The 19,282-nt window shown below is 44.1% G+C and overlaps 1 protein-coding gene across 1 annotated transcript; it reads left to right on the top strand.

The window, feature by feature from the left end:
* Window positions 1-8,128: 8,128 nt before the first annotated feature.
* Window positions 8,129-13,969, top strand: LOC307003313 (uncharacterized protein). The gene is made up of 5 exons (XM_079621581.1): window positions 8,129-8,703; window positions 11,028-11,054; window positions 11,454-11,553; window positions 11,628-11,748; window positions 13,723-13,969. Exons 1-5 carry the CDS (start codon window positions 8,609-8,611, stop codon window positions 13,731-13,733), a joined length of 354 nt encoding a protein of 117 aa, XP_079477707.1. The 5' UTR covers window positions 8,129-8,608; the 3' UTR covers window positions 13,734-13,969.
* Window positions 13,970-19,282: the final 5,313 nt, after the last annotated feature.

Below are 19,282 nucleotides of genomic sequence, written 5' to 3'. Positions count from 1 at the left end.
CTGAACAAAGTAAGACTCTTGTCTGATGTGGACAGTGGATCTCTGGCACTATCACTCCATCCTCTGTGTCAGCAGCAGAATTCTGCTTATGGAAAAGTTGCTCCACTCCCTGGAAAATGAGAAAGGAAACGTATTATAATCTAACAATACAAACTGCTTTGAACTCCCACATACAGTAACAAGACTTAAAATATTTATTTCAAACAAATTATATAAATGTTTTAAGGGATTTTACAGTACTGAATATTTACAGTCATGCACCATTTATCATCTGTAATACTGTTGTGTAACCAGTAGATGGCTGTATAGCCCTATATATAAACATATCCATGGCTGTGTATTCCCTAGTTGCTGGATGTTTTCAGTCATAATTACTTGCATGTATTAGGATTTGAATTTGGACATATATTTATTAATAAAGAGTATTAAAGTTAAAAAAAAAAATATCAGAAATGTTCATTTGAAGTGCAACACAGTAGCCTACAGATACTGTACAGTACTCTAGCCCAATGTTGTTTGGGGTGGCTGGGGGAAATATGATCTAATCGAAGCAAATATGATCTAATCAAAGACTGTAATATGTAGATAAACAAGTCATGTAATGATTGGGCTAACAGTTAAATCAAGACAACACTGTATAATGTTACCAACACTGTATAATGTTATGGGCTCACTGAGCTCTAAAATGCCTCACCACTTGAAAAAGCAAGTACTGTATTGTGAATAGCATTAGTATTGTATAAAAAAAGTAAAAGAAAAAGACTTACCACGAGTATCCAGTATCCTGATATAGCAACGATGACTAATGATAATGATATAATTCGTCTGTATTCCTCCTATAATAAATAATCTCAACAATATAGTGTAACGCTACCAGCAAATAAATACAGATACAAATTTAATATCAGTACAATTAAATAGAAAGCAGCGCTTTCAGACGCTCACATCCACACATGTAAACAGAACACTGACGTCTTCACTTCCAGGTCAAGAAGCTGTCCATCAAAAACTCAGTAGCCAATGAGAACACACTGCTACTAGCCCCGCCCCCACGAGAGCAATGTGTCAGAACTGCGAACACAAACTCAGGGAGCGTAAACGAAAACTTCAGAAGCGTAAATGAAAACGTACTCGGTTACTAACGTAACCTTGGTTCTCTCTAGGAGAGGGAACGAGTACTGCGTCGAAGCGACGCTACGGGAAAGATATTTCTTTTTCGAGATTGAAGCCTAAAAATTAATCCTTAATTTTGTAAAATATGTAAAACGCTTTTCTGTAGCATACAACCTTAGGCGGAGCAAATCGCGCGCCCATTGGCTGCTCCGCCAGAAAAGCACAGCCTATGCGAGGCCAGTGACGCCGACCAATGAGGGCGCCTCGCGCCCTCTGCGTCACCTCCCGCCGAAACGGGCGTGGTCTAGGTCTATAAATACGAGCATAGCTGTCTCCACTCTGATTTTCGTCACTGAAGCGACAGAACCGAGGTTACGTTAGTAACCGAGTACGTTCTCTTACGTAGAGTTCTCTCCTACTGCGTCGAAGCGACGCTACGGGAACCCTTGTAACACGCCGTGCGTGCTCTTGGACCGACACAGACACCCGAGGGCGCTCGCGCCCTGGTATACAAGCGCCTACACCAAGAATGTATAGGGAGAGCGGCTAAAAATTAGCATCATCCCTTTATAGTAGTGCCTCTAAGGGCATAATAACATATATATGTAATAATAGATATATGAGGGGTAATAGCATGCTCATGGGACACATTGTCAGTGAGTGATGCTTAAAACATAGGAGTGACCTGGGCCGCAGCGCGGGGCAGGAACACTATACATAGTCTTCTAGACCGAGAGCAGTTTAGCCTGCAACGCAGGAACCTCTAGGTTATAGAACCTTATAAATGTAGACGGGGAGGCCCAGCCTGCCGCCATACAGATATCTTGTAACGAGATTCCGCTATACCAAGCCCACGAAGAGGCCATGCCTCTCATAGAATGTGCTCTAATGCCCAGAGGGCATTCCAAACCTCTAGATGCGTAGGCTAGCGCAATGGCGTCCACTACCCATCGAGATAGACTCTGTTTCGTCGCAGCTCGCCCTTTAGAGCGCCCACTGAACGAAACAAAGAGCTGCTCCGACTGTCGAAAAACAGCGGAGCGGGACACATAAGCTCTTAATGCCCTGACCGGGCAAAGGGAGCTATTTCCGTCCTCAGAGGCCGGCAGAGCCGACAGGGAGACGACCTGAGCCCTGAACGGTGTGTTGAGGGACTTAGGTACGTACCCATGCTTCGGTTTCAACACGACTACAGAGTCGTTGGGCCCGAACTCCATGCAAGAGGCTCTAACTGAGAGCGCTTGCAAATCCCCTACACGCTTCACTGAAGCGAGCTCTCGGAAGAAACACGGTCTTGAAAGACAGGTGCTTCATGTCAACTGAGTGAATAGGCTCGAAAGGGGCCCCTTTCATAGCGTTCAACACCGTAGAAAGGTCCCAAACGGGGCCTGAAGGAGGCCTCGGAGGATTTAACCTCCTGGCTCCTCTAAGGAAACGGACCACCAGGTCGTTTCTGCCCAGTGAATGGCCAAGCGTTGGATTAACGAACGCTGATATGGCTGCCACATAGACTTTGAGCGTGGATGGGGTTCCCCCCTTATCCAATAGCTCCTGCAGGAAGGAGAGAATCTCCGTTTCCCCGCACTGAAGTGGTGACAGACCTCGGTCTGAACACCAACCAGAGAACACCGACCATTTGGAAGCGTAGAGCCGTCTAGTAGACGGGGCCCTAGCCTGCTCGATCGTGTCTAACACTCCTCTAGGGAGGTTAGTGGGTACCCATTTATGGCCCACACATGTAGGGACCATAGATCCGGGCGAGGATGCAAAATCGAGCCCATGGCCTGCGAGAGGAGGTCCCTCCTGACTGGGATCGGCCACGGGGCAGTACTCTTCAGCCGCATCAAAACTGGGAACCAAGGTTGATTCGTCCAGTATGGTGCGACAAGAAGCACTGAGCACCCGCTTTTCCTGATTCGCTCCAGCACTTGAGGCAGGAGTGAGACAGGTGGAAAAGCATAGAGCGGACGGCGGGGCCAGACACTGGCCAGCGCGTTCGTGCTCTTCGAAAAGAATTCCGGGCAGTGAGCGTTTTCCTGGTTTGCAAACAGGTCTATTTCCGCTCTGCCAAACGTTTTCCACAACAGACGCACTGTCTGTATGTGTAGAGACCACTCTCTCATCGGAACGTTGTTCCGTGAGAGTCTGTCTGGTCCTACGTTCAGATGACCAGGCACATGCATTGCTCTCAGCGAGCGCAGGTTGTGCTGGGCCCATACCAGTATGCGTTCCGTCAACCTAAAGAGGTTCCGGGATCTCACGCCACCCTGGTGGTTTATATAGGCTACTACCGACATGTTGTTCGAACGGACCAGGACGTGGTGTCCCTTTATCCGAGGACGAAAACGCCTCAGCGCTAAGTCCACTGCCATCATTTCTAGGCAGTTTATGTGCGGTAGTTCGACTCGTTCCGCCCACTGGCCAAAGAACGGTCTGCCTTCGAGCAGTGCTCCCCAGCCTGAGGTGGACGCGTCCATGGACACCACCTTCAGGCTCTAGGAAGTCCCCAGGCTTACACCTGACCGGTACCAGTCTGACGCTCTCCATGGTGTCAGGGCTGAAAAGCATTCCTGATTGACCTTGAGGCGATAACGACCGTGAACCCATGCTCGGCGCGGTACGCGCGCTTTCAGCCAGAACTGCAGTGGGCGCATGCGCATGCGCAGCAGGCCCAACTGTAGAGCTGCCGAGGCTGAGGCCATGAGGCCTAGCATTTTTTGAAATCTCCTGAGCGGCACTATATGACCGCTGCGGAAGGATTTCGCCATCTGCAGGTTGTTTAGCCTGCGCTGTGATGACAGCCGTGCTGTCATAGACAGCGAGTTCAGTTCCAGTCCCAAAAGGAGATCCTTTGACTGGGAAACTTTTTCCTCCCAATTGACTCTCAGACCTAAGTGCTCGAGGTGATCGAGTATTAGGGTCTTGTGGCGAATGAGTTCTGAAGGCGATTGAGCTAGAATCAGCCAATTGTCCAAATAATTCAGAATTTGAATGCCTCGGAGTCTCAGGGGTGCCAGCGCCGCGTCCATGCACACTGTAAATGTACGAGGTGCTAGAGACAGGCCGAATGGCAGGACTGTGTACTGATATGCCCGGCCCTCGAAGGCGAATCTCAAAAATTGCCTGTGACGTGACGCAATTTGTATGTGAAAATATGCGTCTTTCAGATCTATTGCCATAAACCAGTCTCCTCGGCGAATCTGCGTGAGGATTTTTCTGGTCGTGAGCATTCTGAACTTTCGCTTTGTTAGCGCTTTGTTCAGATGCCTCAGATCTAAAATGGGTCTGAGACCCTGTCTTTCTTCGGTACCAGGAAATATCTGCTGTACAAACCCCCTTCGCTCTGAGCTTGAGATAAAGGCTCTATGGCCCCTTTGCTCAATAGCTTCGCTATTTCGGCTCGAAGTAGATGTGCTACTTCTGTTTTTACCGTGGTTTCGACTCTCCGTGTGACGGGGAGGGCGTCGATAAAACTGTAGCGAATAGCCTCTTTTATAGTCTCTAGCACCCATTCTGAGACCCCAGGAAGTCTTTCCCATGCATCTGCACGCGTGACTAGGGGTTGAATGTAATCTGGGCCCTGGTCGCGAAATGGCGGCGACACGAGAGCAACCGTGTGCTGTAACATGGACGCCGTGGCGTCTGAGGCGGGGGGCATGCTTAACACAGTGTGCATCCCGCGCGCGCTCGACTCTCTGAGTTGAGAGAGAGAGCGTGCGGGGAGAGCCCCGTAGGGCTCGTTATATTTGTGAATAAATGTGGGCGCGTGGTAGCGGGCACATTTATAACACCGGGAATACTGTGTTTGTGAACTGACTGACCGTTCGTTGGTTTCGTTTTTACAGAAACCGCGGAATGTGCAGTGTGTAGTGGTTGTGGGCACTGGACAGTGGGCACGCTCACTACATGTAAAGCACAATCGACATGAGTCGATTTTATGTGTGCAGACCCTGTGTTGTACGGGGCTGTGCTTGCACGGGTTGAAAAAACGGGCTCTGGTCGCGAAATGGCGGCGACACGAGAGCAGTCGTGTGCTGTACCATGGGCGCCATTGCAGCGTGATGCGGGGGCACGCTTAATCGAGCGGGCAGCCCGCGCACGCGCTCAGCTCTCTCAGCTGAGAGAGAGAGCACGCGGTGCGAGCCCCGTACGGCTCGGCATGTTTGAGAATAAATGTGGGTGCGTGAACGTGGGTACATTTATAGCACTGGGGAGTACTGTCTATTAGAACTGACTGACCGTGCATCGGTTTCGTTTCATAGAAACCATGTGACATGTAGCTTGTAGTGATTGTGGGCACTTGAAAGCGGGCACGCTAACTACATATGATGCACAATCGACATTGAGTCGATTTTATGTGTGTCAGCCCTGTATTGTGTGGGGCTGTGCTTGTGTGTACGAATGGGCACTGGGTCGTGGGCATACAGTTACACACATTACATCATCGGCTGTGGCCGGGACACCGTGTAGCACAGAGAGTACTGTCTATCAGAACCGACTGACCGTGCATTCGTTTCGTTTTTACAGAAACCACGGGACATGCAGTGTGTAGTGATTGTGGGCACTGAAAAGCGGGCACGTTCACTAACTTACATGTGATGCACAATCGACATGAGTCGATTTTATGTGTGCAAGCCCTGTATTGTGTAGGGCTGTGCTTGTGTGTACGAATGGGCACTGGGTCGTGGGCATTACGGATACACACATCACACCATCGGCCGTGGCCGGGACACCAGAAAATACATGTTCAGATTTACCTGGGGCGTCGTGAAAACGGCGTTTGTGTGCAGGCAAACGGGCATTGATGCCGATTTGGTGACTGCAAAAATACACTGGCACGGTCGCGTATGTTGGGACTGTGCGAGCGAGACATTTTAGTGAAATCCGGCGGCGGCGGGATTTTAACACTGTAGCTTTCCTCGAAGCAGAAGTGCGCATCCTGGCTGAAAACGGGGCTTTCTGGGACTCCGCGATTTCTTCGTGAATTCAGGAAGAAAAAGGCGCGGGCCGCGAGGACGGTAACGTACGTTCCTCTGCAGAAAAACAGCCATCCAGCCGGTAAGCGCATCGATGCTGGTCTTTCTCCGTCGACGCTCACGAGCGGCGGGGGAGGGGAGATCCTCGGAGCTCGCCCATCCCCCGCTACCCGAAGCGAGGAGAGAACAGCAGTCGTCCTCCACAGACGCGGCTTCACCTTCCTCATCCATGACGGACGCGGCGGCACACAGCGGCCCTTGTCCGTCGGTCAGAGAGTCCAGCGAAGCGGGCGGAGAAGCTGGCGGCAGCAGCGGCGAGCACCTCGTGGTGGAGGGAGGTTCCGGGCTCCGCTGAGCACGGCGCTTTTCACGGCGCGGCACTGCAGCGGGCGGAAAGATGCAGCTTCAGTAAATGAACGCCAGGCGAGTCCGCAGAGTCACCGTAGGCATCAAATCACAGTGATGGCAGCCGCCATCGACGAGAGCTGAAGCTGCGTGATCCTCACAGGCAGGAAACACAAGCACGTGGTCCCCGTCGCTGAGCGGGGCTCTACACGAGCCACAGGAGGTGCGAGGCATCTTGAAAAAGACGCTCGGCTCTTTTAGTGGTGGAAAAACTGTGTAACGCGACGGCGAACACACACACAAAACACACACACATAATGTAAAGGATATTCCACACCGGAGAAGCGCAGCAGGGACGGCGGCTGAAGGCGGCGATGACCAGCGGCTTCAGGTAAGAGGCGCGTCCTGCTGAGGTGCTTGTTTCAGACGGCTGTGGTGGCTCGAATCCGGTCCTACGATGCATGTAGCTTCGTGAAGAATAGAAAATCAGAGTGGAGACAGCTATGCTCGTATTTATAGGCCTAGACCACGCCCGTTTCGGCGGGAGGTGACGCAGAGGGCGCGAGGCGCCCTCATTGGTCGGCGTCACTGGCCTCGCATAGGCTGTGCTTTTCTGGCGGAGCAGCCAATGGGCGCGCGATTTGCTCCGCCTAAGGTTGTATGCTACAGAAAAGCGTTATACATATTTTACAAAATTAAGGATTAATTTTTAGGCTTCAATCTCGAAAAAGAAATATCTTTCCCGTAGCGTCGCTTCGACGCAGTAGGAGAGAACTCTACGTAAGAGAACTCTGGAAGCGCATTTGTAAGTTCAGATCAGCGAAAGAAATATGAGAAATAGTTAGCAAAACATGCAGTGTTTTAAAAACGAAGTCAAAAAATGTGCCCGCGATTTATTCTTTTTCAGTTTCAAAGATATTTTTTTCAGTTTCAATGTATATTTTCTTCAGTTTCTTGTAAAAGTTACGTTCATTTTTATTGGCACAAAAATAATTCCATAAAAGTGTGCTATTTGTAGTATTTGGATTAAGCCAAAGGTATTACGGAGAATATCAGGTGCAATGAGCTGTCAGCGCATTTAATTAACCATACTTCACTGAATAACGTTACCGAACTGATTTTCACGTGGGGTTTTTTCTGCAAATGTCATTCATGTAGCTATGATACAGGACACATGGTTCGGCATATTTTAATATTCATAGTAGGCTTAACAGTAATATCATATTCTGATATAAGATATAAAGACGTCCAAAATCAAAATATGTGATGTAGGATATAAGGTATTTTATAAATCACACACTATAAATATGATAAAGAAGCAGAAACAGATAGTTGCAGTATAGTAAGATATTTTAATAAGTTGAAGAAACAATAATGATTTGTGACACACACACACACACACACACTTACTCTCTCTCACACACTCACATACACTCGATTTGCGCATCGCCGTCATGTGTGTATTACACAGGTAACGTTATTACATACATTGCTTCCTGATATCACGTGCGCAAACACAAATAACCTATATTTATATATGTTTATACTACTACAGGGCCGTTGAATGCTTGTATCTGATAACCGAGAAGCTCTTGTATTTATTACTTTACCCAACCTCTCCATGCCAAATGATGCAGTAAACATAGCCTAGCTAACGTTAGCTGGCTAAGATTTCAGTCCAGTAATATCAAAGATCCTTGCTCCTTCTCAATTATCTGGTAATATTCTATTCACAAAATACAACCAATAGTACGGTAATGTTCAAATTTACTTGTGAAAAGTAATCCCGGGCCCTATTTGCGATGGTCCGCCGATTAGAACAGGAAAATGCTCCACAGTGCTCTGGAATCTAACTGCTGCTGAGCAACGAAATTAGGAGTATGACCGGTTTAAGATGGCGGCCGTATTTCTCAGTGCCCAGCAGCCAATAGGGCATCTAGTCTCTATATAATATCTATGGTTACTCAGTCTACTCTGTGCACTTTATTTATTTTTTAAAACGTAACATACCAGGTAAAACTATCCAAAACACAACAAAGAGTCAACATATCATATCATGTCCGTTTATTTTATGTTTTACTCAAATGACTGTGTAAAAAATAGCAACGGAGTAAAAATTATTCCCATTTGAAATCAAGCGCTCGGATTTGAATTTGGAAGTCCGCCATGATGTCATGCAGGAATCGTTGCCTCAACGTGATTCTGTGGAATCAGTAGCTGGGTCGTTCATCATCGTCTGTGTTTGTTGCTGTTTGTTGGCTATAATCTGGTAAGTACTTCTTTACTTTATTTAAAGGGGTCATGACATGAGAAACCAAATTTGCCTTGATCTTTTGGTATATAAGAGGTCTTTGTACCATTAAAACGTCCTGCAAGTTTCATAGCTTAAGACGTCCTCCCCATTATAAACAAATCATTTATTTAATCAAGCTCTAAATACAGCTCGTTCTGGATCCATGGTAAGAAGTGACGTCACGGTACGAAGTGACGTACCAGCGTTTGCATATGACCGCCTCCAGCACAAGACAACTACGCTTCAAGCGCAAGGCAACTACGCTCATTTCGTATCATTGTCGCGCCCGCGCACCTCACAAGTGTTCAGTCGACGGACAGCGAGTGGGTTGTGTACAGGGAAATTACGATGCCACCAGATGTGCTGTTCCTGGCTGTGGACAAAAAACATCTTTGAATACGCTGCGAAAGATCGAATAGAAAGAATACGCGCTGCAGGGGAAAATTAATGCACTTTATTTTTTGCGGACGTCTCAGTCACGGCAGTGTTAATTTAAGCGTTTGTTCTATACTTTTGAAGGATGACTGTTTTGAGAACAAATCCCAAAATGATGCTGGCTTTGCCAGAAAACTATTGCTCAAAGATAAGTCCGTGCCGACTATTCTGGGCTCAACAACGACGACGCAAAGTGTAAGTAATGTATTTAAAACTTTAAACTACTTTTTAAATACACTGAATCCGCAAATGTTCTGGCTGGGGGCGTTAATAATTGATGCATAGGCACTGAAGTTAGCCAATCATAACAGTGGGCGTTAACACTGAACTCTTAAAGGGGAAACACCCCCAAAACAGACTGTTTGAATCAGAGGATGAGAAACAGGGTGGGAAAAGGTCATAAATCACTACATTTTTAAAAGTTTTTTGTAAAAAAAACTATAGTAATACTATAATTGCACCTAAGGGAACATAGTAATAAAATTAAAAAAAACATGTCATGACCCCTTTAAAAGTTATTAAAGGGGTCATGACATGAGAAACCAAATTTGCCTTGATCTTTTGGTATATAAGAGGTCTTTGTACCATTAAAACGTCCTGCAAGTTTCATAGCTTAAGACGTCCTCCCCATTATAAACGAATCATTTATTTAATCAAGCTCTAAATACAGCTCGTTCTGGATCCATGGTAAGAAGTGACGTCACGGTACGAAGTGACGTACCAGCGTTTGCATATAGACCGCCTCCAGCACAAGACAACTACGCTCATTTCGTATATTTGTCGCGCCCGCGCGCTGCGCGCCTCACAAGTGTTCAGTCGACGGACAGCGAGTGGGTCTGTGTACAGGGAAATTACGATGCCACGCAGATGTGCTGTTCCTGGCTGTGGACAAACAACATCTTTGAATACGCTGCAAAAGATCCAGTCGTCAGGGAAAAATGGATGCACTTTATTTTTTGCGGACGTCTCAGTCACGGCAGTGTTAGTTTAAGCGTTTGTTCTATACATTTGAAGGATGATTGTTTTGAGAACAAATCCCAAAATGATGCTGGCTTTGCCAGAAAACTGTTGCTCAAAGATAAGTCCGTGCCGACTATTCTGGGCTCAACAACGACGACGCAAACTGTAAGTAATGTATTTAAAACTTTAAACTACTTATTAAATACGCTGAATCCGCACAGGTTCTGCTGGGGGCGTTAATAATTGATGCATAGGCACTGACGTTAGCCAATCATAACAGTGGGCGTTAACACTGAACTCTTAAAGGGGAAACACCCCCAAAACAGACTGTTTGAATCAGAGGATGAGAAACAGGGTGGGAAAAGGTCATAAATCACTACATTTTAAAAGTTTTTTGTAAAAAAAACTATAGTAATACTATAATTGCACCTAAGGGAACATAATAATAAAATAAAATAAAACATGTAATGACCCCTTTAAATTAATCTGACAGAAAAGTCATCAAACTAAAACTATTTCCTTGTTGCGTTTAGCTAATAGACCCACTAAAATGACCAGGCACACTTTAGGCCTAACTTACATATTGCGATGTTATTTGTGGATTGTTTGAACTAAATTTAAACAATGTAAAGTTAGGGACTGAGTTGCACGCAATCGCATTGCATGGATATTAATTTGTGGCACTGTTGGTTATCGCAGTTGCTTGTATTGAAGCTTTTCGGTTATAGAACCTAAATTGAAGCAGGAAAAAAAAAGATTAAAACCAATTTCATTTTTGTTTTTTATAACTGATGCTTAGAATTAAATTAGCTGTAATCGAAGCCAAATGTTCAAAATTCTGAAATTGTTGTATGACTTTAACATGTCTCTGCCTCACTAAATTTGTGTTTTTATTTTCTTTACAGGTTAAAATTTGTCAGACCAGAGCATATGTGAGTAAAATTACAATTTGGAATTTGGGGGTGAAAATACATGTAACGACTAAAAGTATGCAGCATTTGAAAACTCCTGATTTTAGAGGTTGCATAGCTCAGGGTTTTCACATGTCTTGTCATTTTAATGATTGGGTTCAAGCAGCCTTTTTCAGAGAAAAATCTCTTTGGTCATTTAAGAGGGCATTTGAGAAGTCATGAAATGGTAACATGTCCATATAAATTACATTTATAGTTCAAGTTAATTGGTTAATGTGAAGTATTTTACTGCTATCTGTTAATAGTTTAAACCTGTCTTTGAACTTTTTTCGCTTTAAATTTCTTCCCCTCTTTCATCTGTACTTTTATAAAAAAAAATATATTTTCTCTTGCACCACTAAGACAGTTCTGTTTTTTCAGGATCACTACGATATTAACAATAGACGTACAGCTGCACTTCGAGCCCTATCTGTCTACTTGCGCGAAGATGACTCTGTGTTTTTCAAGATGTGGAATGAAGGTTTTTATACATCTCGTTTGAATTTTAATGTTATTTATCTGATTATGCTCATGAAGTTCTCTCATGCTTTTCAGACTCAAGAGGTGGATGAGCCAGACATAGCAGATTCAGCTGTAGCTCTTGTCAGCATGGTGAATGAAGACTCGACTTCCACTGTTCAGTTTGACCCTGCTGGGATTGCTATTGTGCTGGAAGGTGACATGTTTGGATTGATATATGCATTACATCTCAACTACCCCAAAGAGCTGACCCACACGTAGAAAAAAATAACAAAAAATAACTTGTTAAAGAGTTTTTCCTGCATGCCTCTCTGGATGCACTACTTTTTGTACACCTTATTATCCGTCCTTTTCATTTGTTGTGACTAATACAGTGACATTCTAATGTATACGGAGGTCTGTAACTGTGCGTTCACACCGCTGGCGGCGAGAGCGTCAAATTGGCCGGAAGCCATTCATTTTCAATGAGAGCCGGTGGCGGGAGCCCGCGGCGCGTCTTGGACGGCGAGAGCGGCGAGAAGAGTTGAAATTTGTCAACTTTATGGTAATAAGCTATGACGCGGTTCGGCGGCAACCAATCGGAATGTATAAGTCCTCCGCCTGAGAGGATACCAGAGAACACAATCCTGTAAACTTTGGTTCCGACCACATTAATTCCTAAGCAAAATGGAGGAAAAGTTAATTATATCTGTTGCGGGTTTCCCGTTATTGTACGACGTGTCCCTGTTTACATACAGGGACATTAATAAAAAGAACGACGAATGGAAAAAGGTGTCTGAAATTGTTGGTGTTTTGTTACTTTCACATTTAAAACATTTGAATAGGTTAACTTATACCCTACGTGTAGCCAGTATGCACAAAATATGATACTGATTTATGTTCAGTTCTTATTTGCTTTGCGGCTCCTTTAAATTAAGTTTTTTAAAAATCACGCATTCTAAAATCTACGTCAGAGCGCCAGAGAGTCCCCGAATCTCACGGCCTCGATGGCAGGGCGGCGAGAGCGAATTTTGCCGCTCTCGTCGGCGGCGGTGTGAACGTACGTACAGTTATAATGCTGGCATGAACAGTGTAAAAACTTCTGAAATGTTTTAATGCATTATTATACATTTCTAAAATGTCTAGATATTGTGACACTTTCATTACGTTCTCAAAAGGTAATGGCAGTTACACATGTTAATGCATCAGGTTTGAATTGTTATTCCTTTTGCTAAATAAAACATACTTTCACGTATAGAGTTTGAAATTGTCTTCCTTTCTAATGTTTAAATAATAATATTTAGCTAATGTTAATTTTTAGATCATATTTCTTGAAAATTAAGTATTTTTTTGTTTTTTCAATGTATAACAAAAATTTTGTATTTTTAATTTGATTAATACAAATTATTGAGTTATAAAATGCATAGAAAAAGTTTATTAAAATAAATAATTTTGAGTTAACCTGCTCTATATATTTAAGTGTAACTGACTTAAAACAATTCATTTTATCAACTTAAAAGTTTTGAGGTAATAAGTTTCCTCAAATTTTTTGAGTTATCTTAACTTATCGGGGGTTTACAAGTATGTATCTAGTCCCTACACAGGCATATACTTAAATTATACTAAGTATACTTGAAGTTGTTCCAATTTAGCACACAAAAGTACACTAAATACACTTAGTTATGCTCTACTACAATTTAAATACAACTAAAATATACTTAGTACAAAAATAGTTGTTTCAAAATAGCACACTTAAAGTGAACTAATCCTTAACACACTTGAAGTATACTTATAATTAGTGTTGCTGCAAGTATACTTAATATATATTTTTAATACATTTATGGTATATTTCTTGTATGTTTCGAAGACACTTGTAATTAATTTGTAATGTACTTGTAACACAAAGTACACTTTAATACACTAATCAAGTATGTAACTAGTCCCTACACAGGCATATACTTAAAGTATACTAAATATACTTAAAGTTGTTCCAATTTAGTACACAAAAGAACACTAAATACATTTAAAGTTATGCTTTACTACAACTTAATTACTACTAAAATATACTAAGTACAAAATTAGTTGTTTCAAAATAGCACACTTTAAGTTAACTAATCATTAACACACTTGAAGTTTACTAATAATTAGTCTGGCTTCAAGTATACTTAACATATTTTATTTTTTTCACCAGGGCTGCCTTGACTTTTGGGAGCAAGGGCACGGACACCTGTCTTGCAGTGTGCACACTGTATGGTACAGCATCCTCTTTCAGGCAGATTTTAATGGGTTTTGTCTTCACTAATCCCAGTTCAGAAGAATTAATGAGTTGGAGATCTTGTTTTTATTCTATTATTATTGTAGTATGTTTTTCTTTCTATTTTTCAGTGAGAATGTACAGCACATTGGTCAACTTGTGTTGTTTTAATAGTGCTATATAAATAAAGGTTACATTGACATTGACATCTTCCAGCCTCTTAACTAACCCATTGCACTTGCTGCATCACGACCAAGGAGATTGTTGACATGGGGACCAGTCACCACAAATGCTTCAAAAATATACAGCTCATCTTTAAAAGTAGTCATAGCTCAGAACTGTCCTCTGCAGTGCAATGCACCCGCTGGGCTCTCAAGCTTCACATCAACTTTAAGGTTTGGCTTGTACTTCAAAACAGAGGTTTTCTCAGAAATTACACTTATGTCAGCGCCTGTTTCTATTTTAAAGTCTATGCATGTGCCCTGAATTGGGAGTGTGACAATCCATGCTCTACATTTGTCATCAATGTGAGTTAAAGGGATAGTTCACTTTGAAATAAAATTTTGGTATGTTTTAGCTTACCTCAAGGCAAGGGCATCCAAGATGTAGGTGTCTTTGTTTCCGCAGTAGTTTCAATTTTGATATTTTTAGGTCAAACCGTTCTTGTCTGTCAGTCATATCATGCAGGTCTATGGTTACTGTCTCAAAGAGCATGCACAGAGTCCAAATTAAAACAATTCCCCATCGTCCAAATTAAACAATTCCCAATCGTAAGTACACATTGATGGCCTAAGACACGAAACGAGCGGTTTGTGTGAGAAAACGAACAGAATTTATATCGTTTTTAACCTCTTGTAACACAGCCACGTCCAAGTGATCTGAGGGCGCGAGCGCATCCTGGTGTGTGACGTGTGCGCAGACTGGTGCATAGATCTAGTGTCACTACACTAGAAGTATACACTTGGCTACCGCAGTTCATTGGAACGAATGTCTTTAATGCGACATCTAGTGTATATATTTCTATGCACCAGTCTGTGTACACGTCACACAGAAGGAAGCGCTCGCGCCCTCAGATCACTTGGTCGTGGCTGTGTTAGAAGAGGTAAAAACGATATAAATACCGTTCGTTTTCTCACACAAACCGCTCGTCTGCAGACCCTGTGTTGTACAGGGGTGTGCTTGCACGGGTTGAAAAACCGGGCTCTGGTCGCGAAATGGCGGCGACACGAGAGCAGTCGTGTGCTGTAACATGGGCGCCATTTCAGCGTATGCGGGGGCGCGCTTAATCGAGCGGGCAGCCCACGCGCGCGCTCAGCTGAGAGAGAGAGAGCGCGCGGTGCGAGCCCCGTACGGCTCGACATGTTTGAGAATAAATGTGGGTGCGTGAACGCGGGTACATTTATAGCACTGGGGAGTACTGTCTATTAGAACTGACTGACCGTGCATCGGTTTCGTTTCATAGAAACCATGTGACATGTAGCCTGTAGTGATTGTGGGCACTTGAAAGCCGGCACGCTCACTACATATAATGCACAATCGACATGATTCGATTTTATGTGTGCAAGCCCTGTATTGTGTGGGGCTGTGCTTGTGTGTACGAATGGGCACTGGGTCGTGGGCATACAGTTACACACATTACATCATCGGCCGTGGCCGGGACACCGTGTAGCACAGAGAGTACTGTCTATCAGAACCGACTGACAGTGCATTTGTTTCGTTTTTACAGAAACCACGGGACATACAGTGTGTAGTGATTGTGGGCACTGAAAAGCGGGCACGTTCACTAACTTACATGTGATGCACAACCGACATAAATCGATTTTATGTGTGCAAGCCCTGTATTGTGTAGGGCTGTGCTTGTGGGTACGAATGGGCACTGGGTCGTGGGCATTACGGATACACACATTACACCATCGGCCGTGGCCGGGACACCAGAAAATACATTTTCAGATTTACCTGGGGCATCGTGAAAACGGCGTTTGTGTGCAGGCAAACGGGCATTGATGCCGATTTGGTGACTGCAAAATACACTGGCACGGTCGCGTATGTTGGGACTGTGCGAGCGAGACATTTTAGTGAAATCCGGCCGCGGCGGGATTTTAACACTGTAGCTTTCCTCGAAGCAGAAGTGCGCATCCTGGCTGAAAACGGGGCTTTCCGGGACTCCGCGATTACTTCGTGAATTCAGGAAGAAAAAGGCGCGGGTCGTGAGGACGGTAACGTACGTTCCTCTGCAGAAAAACAGCCATCCAGCCGGTAAGCGCATCGATGCTGGTCTTTCTCCGTCGACGCTCACGAGCGGCGGGGGAGGGGAGATCCTCGGAGCTCGCCCATACCTCGCTACCCGAAGCGAGGAGAAAACAGCAGTCGTCCTCCACAGACGCGGCTTCACCTTCCTCGTCCATGACGGACGCGGCGGCACACAGTGGCCTTTGTCCGTCGGTCAGAGAGTCCAGCGAAGCGGGCGGAGAAGCTGGCGGCAGCAGCGGCGAGCACCTCGTGGTGGAGGGAGGTTCCGGGCTCCGCTAAGCACGGCGCTTTTCACGGCGCGGCACTACAGCGGGCGGAAAGATGCAGCTTCAGTAAATGAACGCCAGGCGAGTCCGCAGAGTCACTGTAGGCATCAAATCACAGTGATGGCAGCCGCCATCGACGAGAGCTGAAGCTGTGTGATCCTCACAGGCAGAAAACACAAGCACGTGGTCCCCGACGCTGAGCGGGGCTCTACACGAGCCACAGGAGGTGCGAGGCATCTTGAAAAAGACGCTCGGCTCTTTTAGTGGTGGAAAAACTGTGTGACGCGACGGCGAACACACACACAAAACACACACACATAATGTAAAGGATATTCCACGCCGGAGAAGCGCAGCAGGGAACGGCGGCTGAAGGCGGCGGCTTCAGAGAAAAGGCTCGTCCTGCTGAAGTGCTTGTTCCAAACGGCTGTGGCGGCTCGAATCCGATCCAACGATGCGTGCAGCTTCGTGAATTTTAGAAAATCAGAGTGGAGGACAGCTATGCTCGTATTTATAGGCCTAGGCCACGCCTGTTTCGGCGGGAGATGACGCAGTCACTGGACAGCGTCACTGGCCTCGCATAGGCTGTGCTTTTCTGGCGGAGCAGCCAATGGGCGCGCGATTTGCTCCGCCTAAGGTTGTATGCTACAGAAAAGCGTTTTACAATATTTACAAAATTAAGGATTAATTTTAGGCTTCAATCTCGAAAAAGAAATATCTTTCCCGTAGCGTCTTCGACGCAGTACGAGAGAACTCTACGTAAGAGAACTAACATTTTCAGGAAAAAGAAAATCATCTCTGGGTCAAAATGACAGGAACACAACATAAGGATTAATTAGCGTAAGACAAAAACATGTTTTGAAAAAAAGGTTTTATGATGTATTGAAGTTATAGTGTAGGCCTACCTTTAAATGCTTCATAATGTGCGGTATTTAAAAAGAAAACATTCAGGTATAGTGCTGAATTCATTTATTTGATGAACAGCTTTTGACATTAGTATATCACTCCATGAAATTGCATTGATGAACATATTAAATAATTACAGCTACAGGAACTACAAACTCTCTGGTACTTCAGTAAGAGACATCCCCCCCAAAAAAACTCAATCTGTCGTCTGAACAAGTTGAAGGAGAAGCAAACATATGAGATGTTGAACTGATCTGCATTACTACAGCAACTATTAATGTCTGTATAAGCTGTCTTTATACAAGCATGAGAGCAGGCTGATCATGACACTAAATGAGCATCAGACTGTGGACTGGCTGTTGTCATGTGAATGTGTTTTAATTTTTTACAAACCATTTAGAACTCAGAGCTGAGGAAAGACTGAAGCAGGGCTGTTGGATCAGTGTGACAAGAATGAATGTTTTAAGAGAAATTCAATTGAAAATTAATATTATGGGTTTATACTTCACACATAAAGCAAATGAATAGAATATGAAACTTGACAGAGAAACAACGTTTTCATTGACATTTCGTCCACTCAGAGGTAAGGCTTCATCTAAAATATGACAGTAAAGAGAACCATGAACAAACACGTCAACATTCAATGATTTTTTACATGTTCATTTGTGTTCCAGTAAAGTTTTATCCTTTTCCATTTGAAGTGATATGCATTTTTATCAAATTGCATTTGTAAATCTTGTAAATGCAAAAGAAAAAGAAAAAGCAGTACAATACGAAAACAACAATTGATCGCTGGTATCTGTTGTTTTCCAGTAAAACAAACATTTTTGTTTCAATTATTTAAACAAAAAAAAATTCTTTTCAGAGAATATACAGTTGAATTAAGATTATTTTTCGTACCCCAATAGCATTTGTAATAAATTAACAAATGCTATATATATAATTATATATAAACAATTTGCCAATGAAAATGACCTTTTATTCAGGATATACAAAAAAATCTCTCTCTCTCTCTCTCTCTCTCTCTCTCTCAAACACACACACACACGCAAGCAGCTGAGACTGATAGAATGATGCAGAAGCTTTGCGTGATACAGGAAGGACTGTAACTACAGTAAGGCATGGTATGATATAATCCCAGCTCACTACAGTGAAATGACATCAGATTCTCTATTTAGATCCAAAGCTGTGTTAATGGCCCAGACCTCGCCTTAAGAGCGACGATAGTCACTGCGCACTCCCTGGTTCACGAGTTCACATTTACAAATAAGTTAGATAGAATAAATGGTATGCATATTTGGCGTGCTGTCCGGGGAGAGGGTTCCGAGCTCGGGTATTGCAGACAGAATTTGTCAATGACAGATGACAGAATTTTTATTTTATTTTTGTCAATGAAATTAATGCTATATTTTAGTTTGATAATTAGACGGGAACCCTTTAGATGGTAACGCGATGGTGGAGCGTTTTTAAGATTTCAACTCTGGAGGGTGGTTTCACTTTTTTGCGTTTTTAAGCCCCAAAAACGCCATCACCGTGTAAACGAAAGGCACATCCGATAAAATATTTTTATGTTTTCAGCCACGAGCGTTCTCGTGTAAACAGGGCCTAAGTCTCCACTCATGCTGATTGGATAGACATGTTGATTACTGATTGTTGACAGCTGGTTGGAATGATGTGATAATTGGATCAATTATTTGAACGTGCTTCTCCCAAAAACTTTGTTAATAAAACATCATGTCGGGTGATGTCCACTTTAGGGGTCCAGGAACGCCATCTCTGGCCTGGAGGATATATGCGTGAGCCCGACAAGGTCCGGTTCCTCAAGCCCCTATCTGCCAGGCCGGCCTTTTCTGTGACACGGTCGAGAACTTTGCCCAGCAGTTCGTGGCTGCACAGAAGCAGACGGTGGCAATCAAGCACATCCCACTGTAAAAACTAAAGGTGCCTCAAATATCCTGTCGGATACTCAAGGAACTTCAAAATGTAATTTAAGTGCCTCAAAGCTCTTTCTCCTATAGTAGGGTTACTGGTGGAGCATTGACAATTTTTGCGGTACTTTCTGGAACGTATGGGATCCT

Source organism: Phoxinus phoxinus, assembly GCF_949152265.1.
Source record: "Phoxinus phoxinus genome assembly, chromosome: 8".
NCBI classification, from domain to species: domain Eukaryota; kingdom Metazoa; phylum Chordata; class Actinopteri; order Cypriniformes; family Leuciscidae; genus Phoxinus; species Phoxinus phoxinus.
Note: the sequence above shows the minus strand (reverse complement) of the source record. Positions and strands in the feature narration are given on the sequence as shown.